A 20,034-nucleotide genomic window follows, 5' to 3' on the forward strand; every position below is an offset into this window, starting at 1 on the left:
GCAAAACCGAACTGTTTTGTTCGACTTGCGCGACTTAAAAAAATGTTGCAATTTAGCGCGACGCAAAAACGTAAGTTGCGGCCATATCAACTCAAAATGGGTATGTTGCAACTTTGCGAGACACTGCGCGACTCTGCACGACCAAAAGCATGTTAAATTATAACTTATACTTTTCACGTGAAAGGTGCGGCAAAGCTTAAACAGAATAAAAACTTTTTCTGAAAACGAGTGTTCACTACTATAAAATTACATATCGTATTACATATCGTCATACTAGAATATGAATCCATCACTTTTACTTGATATGGAGTGTGGGGGTAACTTAAAAAAAACTTGAAATTTTTCTAATTTTTTTTTCTATTTTTTTTCTCGAAAAATGCATCAAAATTTTAAAGCGAACACTGCTTCATAGACCTTAAAAGGCAGTCGGAACATTCAGGGTTTCGCCCAGTTACAAGCAGTCTTGTTTTACTGCTTTTAAATTCAGTTCTCTTATTTTTACTTAAAAACTTAACTAATATTTTGAATAGCTCTTTCACTGAACATATCTTGCATGTTTCTCTAAATTATGTTTTCACACTGACATCTTTGTTTGGTTTTGCTTCATAAACCATATCAACTCAAAGAAAGTGGAAGGAGTTATAATCACTTTCAATCAAAATATGAGAGAACATTCACCAGAAACTTAAACACCGGAGGATAACAACAACTGGACTAAAACAAAAGGAGGACGAACTAATGAGTAACAAGTGCATCAAACCAAGTACGCATATACCAAAAAATGTGAAGAAACCACCATGCTTTTTTGTAATAGAGGCGGAGAGAGAAGTAAGTGAAGTAGCAGTGAAGGACACGATTCTGAAATTGGGGTCGAAATTATAGTAGATTCGGGGGGGGGGGGGGGGTCTTGATGTCGTTTAGACAGTAGAAACGTTTGAAAACTGAACTGAGCAGAGAAAAAGCAGAAGTAAAGAAGCTAACCCTGGTTGACCAAAACGGTACTCATAAACTTTTCATAACTGGAAATTGTATGACTAGCATTTTTTGTCTAAAAATTTTCCTTTTTAATTTATGATGAAGTGCCGACTTTTGTGTCAAAACAAGAACTTGTATGGAGTTTGTATGATACTTTTGAATGACAAACAATCGCAGCAAAACTGCTCGTATCAAGAATAAACTTAAATGCCTCGACTGATTTTTTGCTGTATTTTGCTTTCTTTTTTCCGTCTCCACAAGAAATTTTTACTGCCAAGTGTCAAATTTTGAAAGAAAAAACAGCGTGAGCTATTTTATGAAAGAAACAGATGGGTTTTCAAACGCATTCAAATTCAACTAGCGCATGAATTGCACCTTTGGTGCTTTAGATACATGGTCGAATGTGAAGAGCTTCCTAAAAAAGCAATATACAAAAAAAAGCAATATTTATTGCATTGTTAAAATAAACAGGGCTCTTTCATCAGGGTTTTCTGATTCATTTTTCGAAAGATTACGCTTGTGATTAGCAAGCGTTATCAGGTCGGATTGAAGACTTTTTTTCTGGTAAAATTAGTTTAACAAAATCAGTTGAACCACTATGCAGCTGACATGCAAATTGTCATGAAATTTCAAATTTAACTACTGGGCGGTAACCTGTTACTTCAGAGTAGTTCAAGGGAAGACTTGAAACATTTTAATTTTTTTTTATAAAAACTGTTTCTTTTCGACTAAACTGGTGTCTGGTCAAAGATTGCCGACCTTGATTCCGATTCGTAAGTTTGTTCAATTGTTAATTTTAATTTCAAATGTCTTGCTTGGCATGCTTGCCTAGAATTCCTGTTTAATAAAAATAGGTACTATGAAAGTGTATTGGGTTGTTTTTTTTTCTTAAACGCTTTGGAAATTTTTTCTCACAAAGTCTTCCAGCAATTTAAAAAAAAATGTTTATCCATAGAAAGACCGTCTGCATTCTTGTGTGCCTGCATAGTCATCTCGTCTCTTTTTTATTTACCCCTTTGTCCACATTTGACCCTTTGACCGATATTTTTGCTTTATTTTTTCGTTTTCTCAAAAAATAATCTAACAAATCTGAGATTTTGGTTTCAATGAATAGAACGGATTTGAAATTCTTTATAAGCGGTCTCGCCCAATTTTTAAAAAAAAATTATGTCCGACGGAAAAATCAAACTTTTGATTTTTTACCGTTTGCGAATCTCTTAAACTTTTCTCTTAAACTAACCTCCCAAAACTGAGCTTGCGGGTTCAATGGAGATAACGGATAGTGAAAAGCTCCACTGTATTAGCGGCCGCCCACAATTTCATAAAACAAAAAGTTATCGTATTTTTTATCGTTTTAGCGCTTTTCTTCCTCCCATATCTGATATTATGGGTTTGAAAAAACAGGTTGTCACAAAGTTTTTTTGACACAAAACATTATGGCCTCCGGAAAATCGAACATTTGAGTTTTGACCGTTTTTGAATTTTTTTTTACTTTTCTGGAGAACTACTGTGCCAAAATGGGTTTTTGGGTCTATCAAAACAACAAGTTGGGTGAATCTCTTCTGCATAAGCGGCTACGCCAATTTTTTTTAAACAAAAAGCTATGATTATCGGAAACGTCAGTTTTCTGATTTAATGACTGTCTTTTTGAATTTTTATCGATAAGTATCCTGCCAAATTTGATATCGTAGGTTTGATCAAAACAAGGTAGATGCAAGGTTACGTTTTTATTTTCTTACGTCCACTTTTTTAGAGATGAGTTATGGTCTTTAAACAAGTAAAAGTTTTGTAACCGGGCCTTTTTGTGGATGTTTTTTTTACTGCTCGAAAATTAAAGTGCAAACTCTCAGGTTAAGTTTTCAAACGAGAATCCCAAGTTTGGGAAACTTCCATATACTGCCGGACACGACCTGCTTTTACCAGAAAAATTTACGGATTCTGAAAAATCTGGAATTTGAACTTTTACCGTTTTTTAGAAACTTTTTAAATTTTCTTTAGAAAAATCCTATCAAATCTGATATGAAAATTTCAATCGAAGGAAGCGGCTGCGAGAGTTTTTCCAATAGAAGCGCTTAATTTTCACTTTTTTGTAAAAAGAAAGGTTGTTGCTGGGTGAAATTCCAAAACCTCAAAAACTTTTCTCTTCTAACTTAATTTATTAGAGAAACAACGAACGTTTTAGGCAAAGTCCAGTTTTTGAGATAACGTATTTCGTCTCGTATCAGTATATCAAATTCAAAAAATATCAAAACGTTCCTCCAGCTTTAGTTAGACCCGAGGTGTCCTTTATCGAGACATACGGAAATTTTGGCTCACTTAGTTTTTTTCAACGTTTTTCATTTTTTCGACTGATGCTTTTTTATGATTGTGTTGTGTCGCAAGTAGTGCAAAGCTCCGCTTCGCGGCTGTCTTTATAAAGTCAACTTCTAGATTATTTTTCATTGAAATGTCGTTTCTTTTAGGCCACAGTTTCATTAAAATTGTAACATTTCACAACAAAAAGGACTCTGAAAAGGTCAACAGCATACATTGGCTTTTTGATAGACCATAAAGTTCAAAAATTTTAACATCAATCAGACTTTTTTTCACTGAAAACTTTTAATAAATATTAACTAAAATGGTCATTTTTTTAGAAAAAAAGGTTTTGAAATTTCAAAAATAAATGATATTTGCTGCATCAATTTCCCTAGCAATACCACAATTATTCGCTGAAACTTTCAAGTTTTGCTATTTCTTTGAACGTAGAAGCCTAGAAAAAAATCATCAAAAACTCCAAGACTTGGCTAATTCAAAATTTTGATCTGTTCTAATTTTTTTAGCGTTTTTCAATCTGAGTTCTCAGAAAAGATTTGAAAAAATTGCTATATCTCAGGAATCAAAGAATTTTGAGCAGTATTTTTTGGATGTCAGATTTACGACCTCTGAGAACACCTGACAGCACCCCACTATAATGTAGAAAATTTCATATTTTGTTAATGTTTTTTTTTTAATTTGGTATTTTTTTAATAAAATATTGAAAAATTCGAAAAAAGCCAGATCTCGGTAACCAATAGTATTTGAGGAGTATTATTTGGAGACCAGATGGGCAAACCCCCAGGGTGCACCGCCAATACCTATCATGGTGTTGAGAATGTCAAATTTGGTTATATTGCTTAAAATCCAATTTTTTTGAAACATTTTGAAAAAGGCCATAAAAAACGTCATATCTCGGAAAGCAAAACAATTTTGAGTCCAGATTTGCAATGCTTGAGTGTACCCTGACAGCACCTCACCAAAGAAGTGAGAATTGCAAATTTAGTTGAACAAACAGTGAAACAAGGACCCTGAAAGTTTGCGTTTTACTTCCTAACTATGTGCCAAGTCTTACTCCCTATATTTTACTTCCTATAGTTTACTTCCTATAGTTTACTTCCTATGTGCCAAGCTAAACGGTCGTTAAATAATACGATACCACACTACACTTCCTTGCCTTCCTCCCCTCCCATGCTTTCATTATAGCTAGAGTTTTACAATTGGTCTAGCATCCATGAACTGGAAGGAAAATCGCAAAAAAAAAAACGTCTCAAGCTTTGCAATATTATGATATAGCCTATACGTGCAAAATTTTTTTTAGTTAAGACGAAATAATTATTGCGTTGAAAAAGCATAAATAGGTCAACATAGGGAACAGCAACTTTGAGCAATGATCTCAAATTGAAAAATTATCAAAATATCTATTTTTGACCAAAAACAACTTCTGTATTTGAAAAGTCAGCACGTTATGAAAATCAAATCATGCGAAAGCCATCATTCTTAAGTTTTCCTTGAAATAAGTTATTTATTTATCCAATACAATTTATTTAGAGAATGAATGCAAAAAACCGCTTAGCATCAGGAAAAAATCGTGAATGGTCTGACCGCCAATGTTTTAACGGTTTTTGGATACCTTTTTTCCGTTCTCACAGGAAATTTCAAACCTAAAAGTTTGATTTTCGCACAGACTTAATGAGACCCATTAGCTGGCATTCAATGCCATTTTGAAGAAGTTTGAGTGCAGAAATATCCAACGCGCTTAAATAGTTGCCTTTTGTGTTTGCCTTTTTGAATATAATGAACAGCTCTCTGAAGTGCAAATGAATAAAAGTCCAAATAGTCTAAATAGAGTTTTTCTAACCCACTAAACTTGACATATAACGATCACATAAAAAAATCTCTGTGCAACTTGAACTGAATATTTTATAGGGGTAATAAAAGATTCATTTTAAAACCATTATATCAATAGCCAAAGTTGGCATGAGCCCGGGTTGACCTCCATACACCGAAAATGGTTATCATACAATTCCATACATCAAGTGTATGGAAAAATGCTTGTCATACAATTTTCATACAATTTCTAAAAATGGTTGAAAACTCGTATAAACTTATTTCTGTGGATGTTTGATTCTTATAAAACAGTCTGGTGATAAAAAACTGAGGTTCTCGTTTTTTTGAAAAAAATGCTTATCATACAATTCCCATATATGGGAATTGTATGACTGGCATTTTTTTGATGGCGACACAAAAAATTTTTGAAGTAATTTTGAAAATTTGGCCCAAAAAATTTTTTGTTTTTTTTCAACCGCAAATCGAATTTCGTACGCAAACAAACAATTTTCGAAATTTTTTTTTGCATGCAAAATTTAATATTTTGTGTGCATAACGTAGTCCTGGATACGATAAAATTGGCTTTTATTTTCTTTTCACTTAATTTTTTTTTTCAAAAACGCTGAAAATTCCTATTTCTTTTGTATGGGGTGTTAATGTAAGCCTTGATCAATGTCTGATAACTTGCAAATTCAAAAATTTACAATAATCATCATTAAAAAATTTTGCCAAAAAATAAAAGTTCGTTACTTTTGTTATATCAATTGTGACAAACATCCAAATTCAGGTCGTTTGCTATGCATTGTTATATGCAAGACCGTCCAACCTTTGGTGTTATGAGTAACCAAGGTCTTTGGCACTTGTGTTCGGTTGGGAACACAACCAAAAACTTTTCAGAAACAAAATTTTGAAAGAAAAAATCAAAATTTTTGGTTTATGGAAAAACACCTATCATACAATATTCATTTATGGAAAAATCTTTATCATAGAGATTTCATACAATGTTCTGTACGTATGGCATTGTATGGAATTGTATGACAAGAAGTTTTTCATAAATGGAAATTGTATGATTAGAAGTTTTGGTCAACCCGGGAGTATAAAATTACCCAGAATATGAACATTCCGCCAATTTTGCAACAATAATTCGGAAAACTCGCACACTCCCTCTTGAAAAAAAATTGGTTTGAGCAACAGAGTCTCGAAGTTTAAACAGGGGACAAAGTTTTATAAGAAATGGTTGAAAAAGAATACTTAGTCGATAGTAAGATAGAGTAAATTACTCAAAAATGACTCTAAAATTGACAGTGATCCCCCTAGTGTGTTAAATCAAAACACTGAAAAGGAGAAGCGATTGCTTGGCAAGTATCTGAGGTTGTTTCCACCACACTGATTGAAAAAAAAACGAAAAAAGTTTTAAAAATGAAAAAACCATAAAAATTTTTTTCTTCCAAACTTTTCTGTTGTTTTTTTTTATCCTAAATGAACAAGTTATGAGATAATATTTGATGAAAAAACGTCAAAGAGTAAATAAAACGAGCAAGGAGGTCAGCTTCTCTTCAATAGAAAACAATAGACCAATTTTTCTTGACACTGAGACAACTCAGAAAGTCATCGCTAAAAAAGACTCTATATGATACAACGCTTGACCTACTACGATTTTTTTTGAGGTAGTCAAAATGGGTCAGTAAAATTTATCCTACGCATTCAGCATCTTCCCTTTCTATAAAAAGTAAAAAAATCCAAAAATTATTAACACTCGGCACTTTTGAAAATTTTTTAGCTTTCGACACTCCTGGACTTCGGCGCTCATAAACGCCCCCGATAAGTTTTTTACGCCAGGGGAAAAATAAAGATTAAAAAGTGTGAGTCCAATAAAATCCGGTTTTGTAACCCAGAGCATAAAATCAAGACTGCGACACTCATTATTGTTTTTGCCTAACAATAGTTACTGGACAAAGACAAAAACGGTGGGCTTTTTATAGACCGGCTATCGTCCATTAAAGTTCTGCAGACACTACCCAACTTCACCATTTGATTATACTCGATGCAGTCAACTAAATACGTTGTAAAGAAAATCAATGAAGCGAATCCTTTTAGCCCCGAAGAACTGAAAGCGAATGCGACTGAGACAATGATTTCAGAATCTGGGAGAAACGGTCTATGGGAGATAGACCGAATCAATTATTAACCCTGTTATTAAATTCCTCGTCAGTTATTTACCCTCTGTTGTCTGGTGCAGTTAACCTCTCCACACATAACTTCTTAATTCTTCAGCTCAGGTAGATTTTTCTTCTTACATAAATTTTAATTAAGTAAAAAATATATATTTATGCTCGCAGTTTATTTTTTTGAAGGTTTTTATGCACAAGTTATTTAAAGTGCAAGTTTAAGTAGGTAAACTGCATTAAAAAACATGCTCTGCTTTTTTGCTTTTAGTTTTTATCAGGGCGATGTTTTTTTAATTATATCGAAAAAAATAATCAAGTCCAAGTCCAGCAACTTCACCTTCGTACAAGTTTTAAGTGGCACAATATGACAATATTAACAGAGAACATTTATCAGGCAGCTTGCTGCATACTCTCATAATTTTTCAAAAAACTAAGAGGCTTTATTTTGAAGCAAATTTGTGTACTACATCACATCCGCTTCTTTTATTAAAGACTTTAAACAAGCATGAAACGGAATGTTTTAATTGGACTCTACACTTGATGTTGTCCGAGAAAAAAAACTGCTTTAAACGCATCATGGGCTTTAAAAACCAAGTTATTTTAAAACTGGCCCAACAAAAAAGAGTACTTTTTGCTTAGATAATATATAATTTTTTCAATGCTGATATTGCGCATTGGAGTCTGGTGTTTAATTTAAAAACTTATGTTTGCAAAATTTTTGGTGTTTGTTGAACGCTTCTTCTGGCCAGCTGCGTTTCATCTTTTTTGTAAGCAATGTAGAGCCCAACAAATTTACAACGTTGAGGAGGCATAACCGGGGCTAGGTGTATAAGACGACAAGCCGTTAAGACGACAAGACATTAAGACGACAAATAAGAGTTAGAATATGTAATGAGCATTTCGAATTAAAGCGGCTTAATTTTTTCAGAAATACACTGTCGAGAATTGTGGAACTCTCGACATTGTTTTTCTGAAACTTTTCAGCCGCTTTAATTCGAACTCGCAAGCATACCAAAGAAACTTTTACAAATTTTCAAAAGGTAGATTTAGTGTGTTGTAATCTTTTGAACAAAAATTTATGGCTCAAACAGCTTAAAAACTTAAACAAACCGACAAAATCTTAACAAGAGTGTCGCATTCAGGAAATTTTGCATAACAAGAGTGTAGCAAGAGTGTCGACATACAAATCAGGTCGCACACACATAATTTTAATTACCCATCAACAGTGCTATTGATTTAAATCTGAAAACATTTTTCAAAATATAACACAAAATTTGAGAACTGAGAGCTCAATTAAAAAACCGAAGAAGTCCATTTCGCATATTGATAGTCCCAGGTAGAGCATGAAAAAAACTTCGCCGTCTCAATTTGATGTCAAATTTACTCAAGTCAGGAGGCGACAATATGTCCCAAGCGATCACTGATCGCAAGCGAGGATTCGCAGCAATTTTGAACGGCGACAATTCGCATCAAGCGACAACTCGAGGCAAGCGACAATTACAGCGCGATTGATTTCTAAGTGGGTATTTATGCATGCTGGGAACAAAAAGAAACATTTTGCGGTAGTTGAGAGAAAATAAAATCCAGCAAGCGATCAAAATCTTTAATTTAGCAACAGTTTTGATTTAGCAAAAAACTTAATAAAACCGACAAAATCTTAACAAGAGTGTCGCATTCAGGAAATTTTGCATAACAAGAGTGTAGCAAGAGTGTCGACATACAAATCAGGTCGCACACACATAATTTTAATTACCCATCAACAGTGCTATTGATTTAAATCTGAAAACATTTTTCAAAATATAACACAAAATTTGAGAACTGAGAGCTCAATTAAAAAACCGAAGAAGTCCATTTCGCATATTGATAGTCCCAGGTAGAGCATGAAAAAAACTTCGCCGTCTCAATTTGATGTCAAATTTACTCAAGTCAGGAGGCGACAATATGTCCCAAGCGATCACTGATCGCAAGCGAGGATTCGCAGCAATTTTGAACGGCGACAATTCGCATCAAGCGACAACTCGAGGCAAGCGACAATTACAGCGCGATTGATTTCTAAGTGGGTATTTATGCATGCTGGGAACAAAAAGAAACATTTTGCGGTAGTTGAGAGAAAATAAAATCCAGCAAGCGATCAAAATCTTTAATTTAGCAACAGTTTTGATTTAGCAAAAAACTTAATAAAACCGACAAAATTTTAACAAGAGTGTCGCATTCAGGAAATTTTGCATAACAAGAGTGTAGCAAGAGTGTCGACATACAAATCAGGTCGCACACACATGATTTTAATTACCCATCAACAGTGCTATTGGTTTAAATCTTAAAACATTTTTTAAAATATAACACAAAATTTGAGAAGTGCGAGCTCAATTAAAAAACCGAAGAAGTCCATTTCGCATATTGATAGTCCCAGGAAGAGCATGAAAAAAACTTCGCCGCCTCAATTTGATGTCAAATTTACTCAAGTCAGGAGGCGACAATATGTCGCAAGCGATCACTGATCGCAAGCGAGGATTCGCAGCAATTTTGAACGGCGACAATTCGCATCAAGCGACAACTCGAGGCAAGCGACAATTACAGCGCGATTGATTTCTAAGTGGGTATTAATGCATGCTGGGAACAAAAAGAAACATTTTGCGGTAGTTGAGAGAAATTAAAATTCAGCAAGCGATCAAAATCTTTAATTTAGCAACAGTTTTGATTTAAATGCCAAGTTTAAACGAGTTAGCAAACGTGATAAGAATAATTAAACGTTCACAGTTTTCTTAAATCTTTCTGTTCAATTTTTAACTTGCCTAAGTACAAGTCACTCGCCAGAACTGTTCGACGGCATTGAGCAAAAAGATTCCGCCCACTTACAAGGCAAACTGAGTCTGTAGCGTAGTCTTGAGGCGGGATAAAAAAAACTTAAACCTTGAGAGAGAGGGGGGGTAATTTCCTTCTTTTTGATTTGGGATCGGATGACGAAGACCGAATGTTACTATTTGCCTACGAAGAGAACTGAGAAAGCAACAAAGTCTGACATAAAATGGGACGTTTACAGCATATCCCGCGTTGTTAACTCAAAATTTCATCTTTATTGATGTGATGAACAATCAAACTGTCCCATTATTTTTGTTTTCTTCTTCAAAGCAAATGGTGAGCATTACATCAAGGCCTTCAGAGCTTTTAAAAGAAATCATTCCAGTACATGAGCCTTCACAGATTGTGTAGAGTTTACACGTTTTAGAAGGTATTCAAAGGAATTACTACAAAAAGATAATTCATCAATTTGCTCAAGCCAACTAGCGCAAAATTCAGGAGATCGGATTAGCTCCATTTGCTTCAATGAACGCGTAATAGAAAATATTCAATGGAGTTACTAAAAAAATGCTTCATCATTTTGCTCAGGCTAATTAGCGCAAAATTCAAGCAAGATGAAAAAAAAACATATATGCTTCTGAAGTCATTCGCTGCTCTGTCACTAATACCTGAGCTCAACTTTAAAGTCTGCAATGCTGCTTTGTTCTGTGAAGTCTCTGACAAATGTGACGAGTGCCCCTTTTTGGACTACCTCGTTTATTTCAAATCGGCTTTGGGTCGAACCATTCTCTGAGGACGCAATGGGATTGGGCATTTCCCGATTTCACTCTGCAATCAGTTCGAAAAACATCAAAACTGACAAACAGAAGACCAACAGTTCGGCCGAGGGATAGCACAGGGTTTTTCAGATGGAGATGAGATGTGCTCACCCTACCATTCACAAATTATCCAATTCCTCAGAAAAGCACAAAGTCTGTCGGAGAACAAATTGGTGATAATAATTTTCAAATAGCCGCTTTTTACAATTGCCGCGAATGGTCACTTACGACGAATTGTGACGATACCGACTTTAAGAAATTTGAACATAACAAGCACTAAAGTTCATGTTCTAAACCACAGTTTTAGACAGTTTATATCGGAAATTTATGATTTGGCTAATCTCAATTTCAAGCAAAATGGCCATAGTCTTCTTAGTGGGCTACAAGTCAGATTTACGTAATTTGCTTAGTTTGCCTCAGTTTATTGATTCAAATTATAGAATTTCTTACTGGTGCTGTATCTATTTTCTAGTTTTAGCTTTTTACTTGATAGTTATTTGCCATGTAGTTGTCCCTGGTCCATGTTTATAAAAACTGATTACGCAGAAAAAAGATTTAAAAAGAAATCGGTAATTCATTTGCTTAAAATTATAAACCCCCCTTTCCCCCCCCCCCCCAAAAAAAAGGACGTTCAGAAACAAATCTGGATTTTTTCAAAACAGTTAAGAGATCGTGTTTATAATTGCTTCAGCAAAAATAACTTTGTTCAAGCTTTCTGTGCAGCAGTACTCAGCTAACTTTGCTAAAATGGTTTAACCATTTTATTGTTTTACACAATCATACTTTTATTTTTTTAACATAAATACGTTTGATAAACTACGATACTCCTAGCAGAGGTATCCAACTAATAGGTAACTAGGTAACTAATAGAGACCTCCGCATGTAAGGCCTTCTATTTAACATTTCTTCTAGTAACGATAAATCAGGGCATATTTAATCAGTTGATACTAATACTTTATAATTCTGTAAGTTTTAGGGTACATGCTGGTAGCTGTCTGAAATATGATAAACGAATACTATATATCGCATTGAGATATTGTAATATAACATAATGAATAAATGGGATGAATTCGAGTCCCACACCTTATCTAAAACAAACAGCATCCGGTTTGATTAGTTTGGTATATTATTAGCAACCATTTAAAGTTTGATTAATTGATTGTTTCGTTTATCAGCAAAAAATTTCACAAATATTTAAAATAGTGTTTTCACTACTTTAATACAAACCAAAATGTTTTAATTTTTTAGCCAGTTGCAGCTGTTTGAATAGGTATAACCTTTGATCAGTTTCGATTATTACCCTGCTGAAGAAAAAATATCTTGAGAACATTTCGAAACAACGTTGAAAATGAAAACTAATTCTCTGCTGATGACATTTATCTTCTATATCATTTGCATGGGACCATTCGTTGATTCTGTCGCCAACATACCAAAAATTGGGTCCATTTTGGTGGGCGAAAAATCCGATGACAAAGTCGAATACAGAATTGGAGTTTTGGCGCCAGATGATAACGACTACACTGTTTCGCCAATGTCTCTAAACTCAACAGTAGTCGCGGTCAAATACAGCCTCGAAAAACTTGGCAAATATTTTTTACCTGGCTTCTACTTTAACGTCAGTTATGCTGACAGTAAATGCGCTAACAAGGCTTCATCAGTCGCTTCGACGTTGATGTATACGGAATTCAGAGTTCAAGCTTTTTTTGGGCCAATGTGTACAACAGTTCTGCCTTGGATCACAAGATTATCTGATATTTACAGCCTCAATTCGATGACGGTTGGTTGCCATAGCAAAGCAAATGGAGAATTTTCAAACACTACAGTACGTTTAATGTCACCTTATACATATAATACCGACTCAGAAGTGGATAACTACCCCGATTTTTACAACGCAGTTACCACAACATTTGCTCATTTTGGGTGGGGAAAGGACCTGGCCTTGATTAGTAAATACTACCTACCCCAAAAGCAACTCGATGACGTCGATTCGCTACCCGCTAGATCGTTTTATCTAGAATGGACCAGGCAAAACGCTGGCGTCGGGATCGAGTCGTTTATGCTTGGTCTTGAACCTGAAGTATTGTTCGATGGTACAGAGAAACTAAACGAATTAACCAAACATCAATTAATGTTCGCGTCTTGGACCAGGGTACTGGTTCTAGGCTTGAGTCCAAATATTATGAGACAATTCTTGTACCAAGTTTTTTGCGTTAGAAATGACGAGTTCAACATAGCCGAATACGCAATAGTTTATATGCAACCTGGCTACATAACAGAAACCAATATTGAGAATCAACTATGGCGAGATCCTGAATTACATGTCGCGCACGTGCAAAATTTCTGCTTGAAAAAAGTGTTCAGACACGTTTTGATTTTCAAACACGAGAATTTATTCGAAGGGCAGCTCAAAAAATATGAAAAGATTAGAAGCGACTTTAAAGCGGAATGCAATCAAAGTGTTTTCAACAGTTGTTCAATACCCGATTCGGCTTCATATTTACAGTATGTCGCGGCAACATACGACGGAACAGAGCTCCTGTTGAAAGTAGGGTGGCCTAACTAAACTGAAATAGCCCTGTGGGTCCGAATATTGAAGAAAAGATGGAATGTTTGTGCTCCTTGTGGTTTTTTCTTCAGACAAGTTTCGAAGTTTTGAATATTTATTTTTCAACGGAGTTGTTTAAAACACCACAAAAGTATTGATGCCCTGAGCTCAAAATTCAAAATATAATTCACCTTTAATTGGCGGTATTAAAATTGGGTTGCACCTTGTAAAATTTGGCCGTTTTCAAAAACTTCACAAAAAAAATTATATATACTTTTTTTTTCATTTTCAGTCGTTTTTCGACACAAACTGCTGCCAATTTGACAGTTTTTTATGACTGTTGAGCATGCCTAAGTTCTAGGCTTTAATTCATATCTTTTTATTGCACCACACAAAAAGCGAACCTAAATTGAAAGAAAATAATTTATGTAGTCTTTGTATAAAAAATAGGAATTTTCTGTGCTTCTTGCATAGCAACCGGCTATCCTGTTATTACTTTGAATTGAATTGTTCTTAATTGGCCACTCTATTTGCAGTCAATCAACCAAACTTTATCCGAGTATCGAGATAACGAAGAAATACGTGGAAACACTTTGTATGCATTCGTGAATGACAAAACTTTTTACAGCGAAAACTTCGCAGCGGACCCTCGGGTCATTTTCAACAGTGCCGGTGAACGACTAAGCCGAATGAACCTATACCGCATGGAAGATGTTTCAACGGGAACATTTTCAGTTCACGTTACTTTTAACCTGGACGGAACAAACGTGACCACGGGTCCCGGGGTTCCTTGGATCGGCTACGCAGTTCCAAATAGCCCACCTGACGTGATTCGAGCCAGTCAATCAGTCAGCAAAGCGCTTCCAAATTATGCGGCGATTTTCTTTGTTATGTGTTTGGTGGTTCTAGTCAGCGTAATTTTGGTGTTGTCGTTCCTCCTGTACCGAAAGTTCAAAGGAAGAGGCGTTCTGAGATTCTCGGAGCTCAGAGAGTCTTTAGCCACGGCAAATTAAAATGCGCATCCAGAAACGACCCAGAGAAAATATTGAAGACGGTTTCGATATTCACAAAAACATGACAATATTAATCACCCATTAGTAGTTTAGCCATAATAAGTTAGGGCTCTTTTCCAGTCCCCCCCCCCCCCCCCTTTCAAATTTAATTTTGAAAAGCTTATTTAACCTTGTCATAATGCAATGAAATTTGGCGTGGTGAACGAATCGACAACTGTGAACAGATTTATTCTTCATATTTTACAGCGTAACATCACGCATTTAGCCGTAATAACACGTAAATCAAACATAAAACTCGGTATTTTGAAAGGGGGACTGGAAAAGAGCCTAAGTTAGTAATTGTATTTTAGTTACGAGAAGGAGCGGATTTCTTAGAAATCACCCCTCTTAAGAAATTGTTTTATGTGGAGCGCCAAAAAAGAGCGTTTCAACATTCAACACTCCCTTAGATCAATTTTATTTTTAAAGAAACAGGAAAACACCGTCTATTTACCTGCTAAAAATCCAGATCTAATTGACGGCAGAGCCGTAATAAAACCAATTTTTTTGAACACAAATATTCAAAAATGCACAAGGCAGAATTTGCAAAAAACTTTCAGAACAAACATTTGGGAAATCGTGGGGCTTTTTGATCAGAGACAGAAAACTTTTGTAAGTTACTTGAGTTGACGTTGGAAGGAAAACCGAAGTTCCACCATTTTTTTGACAATCCACCTCTTGCAAAATTTGTAAAATCGTACCTGCATGCGATCTAATCATGATACTATGAGTAGCATTCTCAGTAGAGGTCCCCTTTGTAATAAGGGCTACTGCTGAGTTCAATAGCTTGCGGCATAAAACACCCATTAGTTGAACTTGATGCTTAGAACACTCATCCTCAAAAATATTTTTCAGATTGAGCTTTGCAGACATATTGGAGGTTATTAAATGTTTTTAATTGTATGATTTATTGACTTTTATAGAGCTAACAAAATGGAATTTATTTGTAGAATTTTTAGTTTTAACTTAGTATTTTAAAATTTTTGCCACGATTAATTGTTGTGATAAGCTTGAATCAATTCTAAGATTCGTATTGAAATCATAATCAACGTTTATTTCGAGCGCAAAATTATCGTTTCAAAAAGCTCAGATGCAAGAAAAAACTGCACGTATTAAATTGAAGGCTTGATTGTTCCGACTGCCTTGTAATATTGATGAACTTTTTTTGATTCCAACAAAAACTAACAATGAAAAAAAAAGAAAAAAAATATTTTCATTTTCTTCATCTATCCCCACTCCTTATGCAATGCAAATAGCGATATGTTTTGCTTCGGGGATTGCAACAATTAGAGCTAATTGCTACCCTCACTTCAATTTGAAGCGATACATTTTACCTCTTATGATTTAAAATTACGCAATATAAAGCGCAATATTTGCGTAAAATTGGCCATATTTGAGTTTTTCAAAACGTCGTAATTTTGCATAAAAATGGTCGCATTTGAAGTACTTTTTTTCCGAATTTTGTTACAAAAGTAACGGAATATTTGTGCTCTGGGTTTTGTTTCAGACAAAATTTGATTTTTTAACTAGCCATTTTTGATGCATTTCTTATATCATTCAAAAGATATTGTATTCCTGAGCTTAAATTTTGAAAAAATATTTTACCTGTGATCATTTTTAATTTTTAACTTTTGATGGTTTAAAGATTACCATTCCGGCCAATTTGGGACATTTAACGCGCAATATAATTATCACAATTATTGCATAAGCGGAGATTTAAACCGTCTTAGTAAAAGTTCCAAATTGGTAGAAGAAAGCTTATTTGCCATAATTGTTGTTCCAATAAAACGTAATACGTTAGAGTCTGGTGGCATCCGACAAATTTTTTTTCTGTTTGATAATTGCAGTTTTGTTTTCAAAACACACAGAACCAAAAAAAATAAGGTCAAGAGATATGAACTGTTGCAAACTTTAAGGCTATTCTTTTTTTGAAATTGGGAAAAATATAGAACTTCTTTCTAAAAAAACTATCTTTTGGCTGATTTTGAACATCCTTTCTAATAGAAAATTTGGCCGCAAGCACCATTTTGTCAAAACCAATTAAACATATTTTCGATTTTTATCATTGGGATTTTGAACTTTTGTTAATTTTCGATTTTACACGAACAAACATTGGTTTGATTATGAATTTATAACTTTTTATAATTTAAATTGCATAACTAATAGTCTACTTCAGTTTCTATATTTTTCTCGAACTCTCGTTTTGTTAAAATTATCGAGGGTATGCGTTTTATTTGGGCTCTTTTCCAGTTCCCCCCTTTCAGAATACCGATTTTTTTGTTCGTTTTACGTGTTATTACAGCTAAACGCGTGATGTTACGCTGTAAAGTATGAAGAACAAATCTGTTCAGAATTGTCGATTTGTTCACCACGCCAAATTTCATTGCGTTATGACAATGATAAATAGATTTTTCGAAAGTGAATTTGAAGGGGGGGACTGGAAAAGAGCCTTTAATTGTTTTATTTATGACTGGTTTTGAAAATTGAACTTCAATCAAATAAATCATCAAAAAACAGAGAATTGAAACTCAAAGTAACTATACGGCAAAATTTTTGGGTTCACTGGATACTGTTTTATGTTGAAACGTGCGTAAAACAGTAACATAAATAAAATTTCTAACAAAAAGAAGAGAAAAAGAAAAAACTAGGGCTAAACCCTCAATTAAAATTTGTTAAAGTCAAATAATTTTAGGGCGAAAACTTCTGACATTGCTGCTACAACTTTACACAGTCTTTGAACCATCGTTCCAATTTTCGCAACGAATGTAACAGAATATTTGTGCTCAGGTTGGGGTTTTTTCTTCAGACAAATTTCGACTTTTAAACTAGCCGTTTTCACGGAATTGTTTTACATCATTCAAAAGGTATTGTTGTCTTGAGCTTAAATTTGAAAAGATATGGGGGTTTAAATATAGCCAATTTGGCCAATTGGGACGGTTAACGCGCAATGTAATTCGCACTATTAACGCGTAAGCGGAGATTTAATCCGTCTTAGTAACAGTTCCAAATTGGTTGAAAGAAGCTTATTTGCCATAATTGTTGCTCCAAATTTCAACGAAAGTGCGGAATATCTATGCTTGATGTGGTTTCCTTATACAGTCAATATTTGACTTGTTTTTTCAGCGTTTTAGACAGATCTTTTTTATAGCATCTGAAAGATTTTGTGATCCTAAGCTCAAATTTAAAAAATTATTTAACCTATGATCATTTTTTGTAAAATTACGGGGGCTTGAAAATTGCTAATTTGCCAAACTGAGATAATTAAAATGATATAAATTGCATACTTATAACACGCGTAAGAAGCAAATCAATGCGTTCCAAACTGAATTGAGGTCAATTTTTTATTATTATCATCAGAAAACGAGACGCTAAACACACTCTCAGTATTTTTATTGGCGTGGGGAGATAAAATGAAAAAAAAGTGGAAAAAAAACGTTTTTTTTTTAAATTATTTTGTCACTTATTTATCAAAAAAAAGATTTTCTATTAGCTTTAAGTGCAATTGAAGTATTCAGGGCTTTACCTTGATATACGAGACGAGCAGCCTTGTTGTTCCGAATTTTGAAGAAAACGAAGTATTTAAGCTCGGTGTGGTTTTTTTATTCAGTCAACTTTCGCCGATCGAAATAAGAGTTTTCAACAAAAAAACTTAATACCACATTGAATATAATAACATTTTAAAATCAAAAAGATATCATGACCTTGATTAATTTTTGTAAAGATCTTGGGGTTTGAAAACTTCCAAATTGGCCATGTTCTGGACTAAATTTTTTGCGCTCTGAAGAATTTATTCATATTGCTGAGAGAGTAACGCGAATTATTTATGCGTGGCGAATTATCCCGCACAACAAAACCGTTCCAAATTGAATTGAGGTTAGCTAATTGGATCGGTCGTAATTTTTTTATACGACTCAACATTTCACACTTAGATATTGTCCAAAATTTACAGGTTTTTCAATTTTTTATTTCCCAAAAACTATTCGTTATGAATTAAGGGACAGTCAGAAAATTCACGTCTTTGCCCTGATATGAGATTAGTCTTGTTGATTACTAGGAGCGAATCAATCTTTTTGTGCACAATATCGCGTTCGAAATAATAGAGGTCAATTCAATTAAATTGTCATGCATTTTTAATATGGTGGGGGATGATTTTCACAAAAAATCTCATACTTAAAATATATATATATATATATATATTCATTTTATTTTATTAGATGTTTTTACTGCTTCATAGACCTTAAAAAGCAGTCAGAACGTTCAGGATTTTGCACTGATACGAGCAGTTTTATTTGTTTTTTTTTGGCTCAAGACATCAATAGCTCTCACATTATATCTAAACCGTCCAAAATAGCTCGTTAAAAATTTGAGTTTGTCTGGAGAAAAAAACAAACACAAACACAAAAAAATCCGTTACTTTTTTCCTAATTCGCATCAAAAAATTTTTTGCCAGGTCATCAGATAAAAACGTATAAAAATCTGATGAAAGTTTTGTAGGAAATACATGATTGTTTGTTAATTTAGAGGTTTGTAGCGTAATTAGGCAAAAACACAACAAAGTGATTAGAAAGTGAAATTTTTGAGACAGGTGAAGCGGTGAAATAACGTTGATTTTTTTAGGTAACTTTTAAAGGATATTGGTAATGGTTTGTTCCGCACCTCAACACAAGAGGTAAAAGTTTTTAGTACAAGGGAAAAGTTTTTAGTACAAGGGAGTGAAATTTTGAGAAAAAAATAGGTTTAGTTTTGACTTTTTCTGATAATCATCATAAGCTGAATCCCATTAACTGATCAAGACTTGGGAGTTAGCTTTGCTGAAAAAGTCTGAAGAGTTGGACTTCAGAATTGATTCAATTATCCACTAAAACCCAGCTTTGAATTTATCCGTGGAATGAAAAATTTATCCGTGGGATATATTTAATCTGAATTTTATGTGCTTCTTGGACAATTAATCATCAGCAAAATTTTCCATTTGGTGGTTTTTATTGGGTTGTTCAATTTTTGCCCTAATTAGAGGATTTTTGATTTGAATCACGGATATAAGACAGTGTTAGACATATTAGAAACGAGAAACTTTTAGATAATGTTCAAAATCTATTTCAATTAATACAATTAAGTAGTGTTTTTGAAAGAACGTGATGCAACCGAATGTTTTTTTTCTAGGCAGTATAAAAAGTATTAACAACATTGAAATCCAAAAAAAAGCTTATATTTTATGTTTTTGTGACCTATTTTTGATACAAATGTGACCTCTTTATGACCTATTTTTGATTTTGGATGTAATTTGCTTAAACCAGATAAGTCTAAGAAAAATATTACATACGCAAGAGTATGGTCTAGGCAAGCTAGGCAATTTTGAACAAAACAATTTTTTACAAGGGAACCCATTGTTTGATGGATTTAAACAATGGCGAGGAGTCCAATGGTTCTTCATTTCAATGAATGTTTTGAACATTGAATTTGGACCCCGTTTGCAATTATGCGGAGCATAGTTTTTTTGTGTGCCTCGTATAAAATAAAGAATCAAAAATTGTGCTTCTACCAACAAAAAATTATAC

The 20,034-nt window shown here is 34.1% G+C and overlaps 1 protein-coding gene across 1 annotated transcript; it reads left to right on the forward strand.

Annotated features, from left to right (window-relative positions):
• Positions 1 to 12,042: 12,042 nt before the first annotated feature.
• LOC134851515 (uncharacterized) lies at positions 12,043 to 14,559 on the forward strand. Its single transcript, XM_063867639.1, has 2 exons — positions 12,043 to 13,427; positions 13,964 to 14,559. The coding sequence occupies exons 1-2, from the start codon at positions 12,231 to 12,233 to the stop codon at positions 14,438 to 14,440; spliced, it is 1,674 nt and encodes a 557-aa protein (XP_063723709.1). The 5' UTR covers positions 12,043 to 12,230; the 3' UTR covers positions 14,441 to 14,559.
• The last annotated feature ends 5,475 nt before the right edge of the window (positions 14,560 to 20,034 follow it).

This window comes from Symsagittifera roscoffensis, chromosome 7, assembly GCF_963678635.1.
Source record: "Symsagittifera roscoffensis chromosome 7, txSymRosc1.1, whole genome shotgun sequence".
Classification (NCBI taxonomy): domain Eukaryota; kingdom Metazoa; phylum Xenacoelomorpha; order Acoela; family Convolutidae; genus Symsagittifera; species Symsagittifera roscoffensis.

What these genes read in the sequence shown, in the direction of transcription:
- LOC134851515 (XM_063867639.1), top strand. Translation starts at nt 12,231, where the DNA reads ATGAAAACTAATTCTCTGCTGATGACATTTATCTTCTATATCATTTGC. An exon ending in GAACAGAGCTCCTGTTGAAA is followed by an intron (nt 13,428 to 13,963) that starts GTAGGGTGGCCT and finishes CTCTATTTGCAG; the next exon opens with TCAATCAACCAAACTTTATC.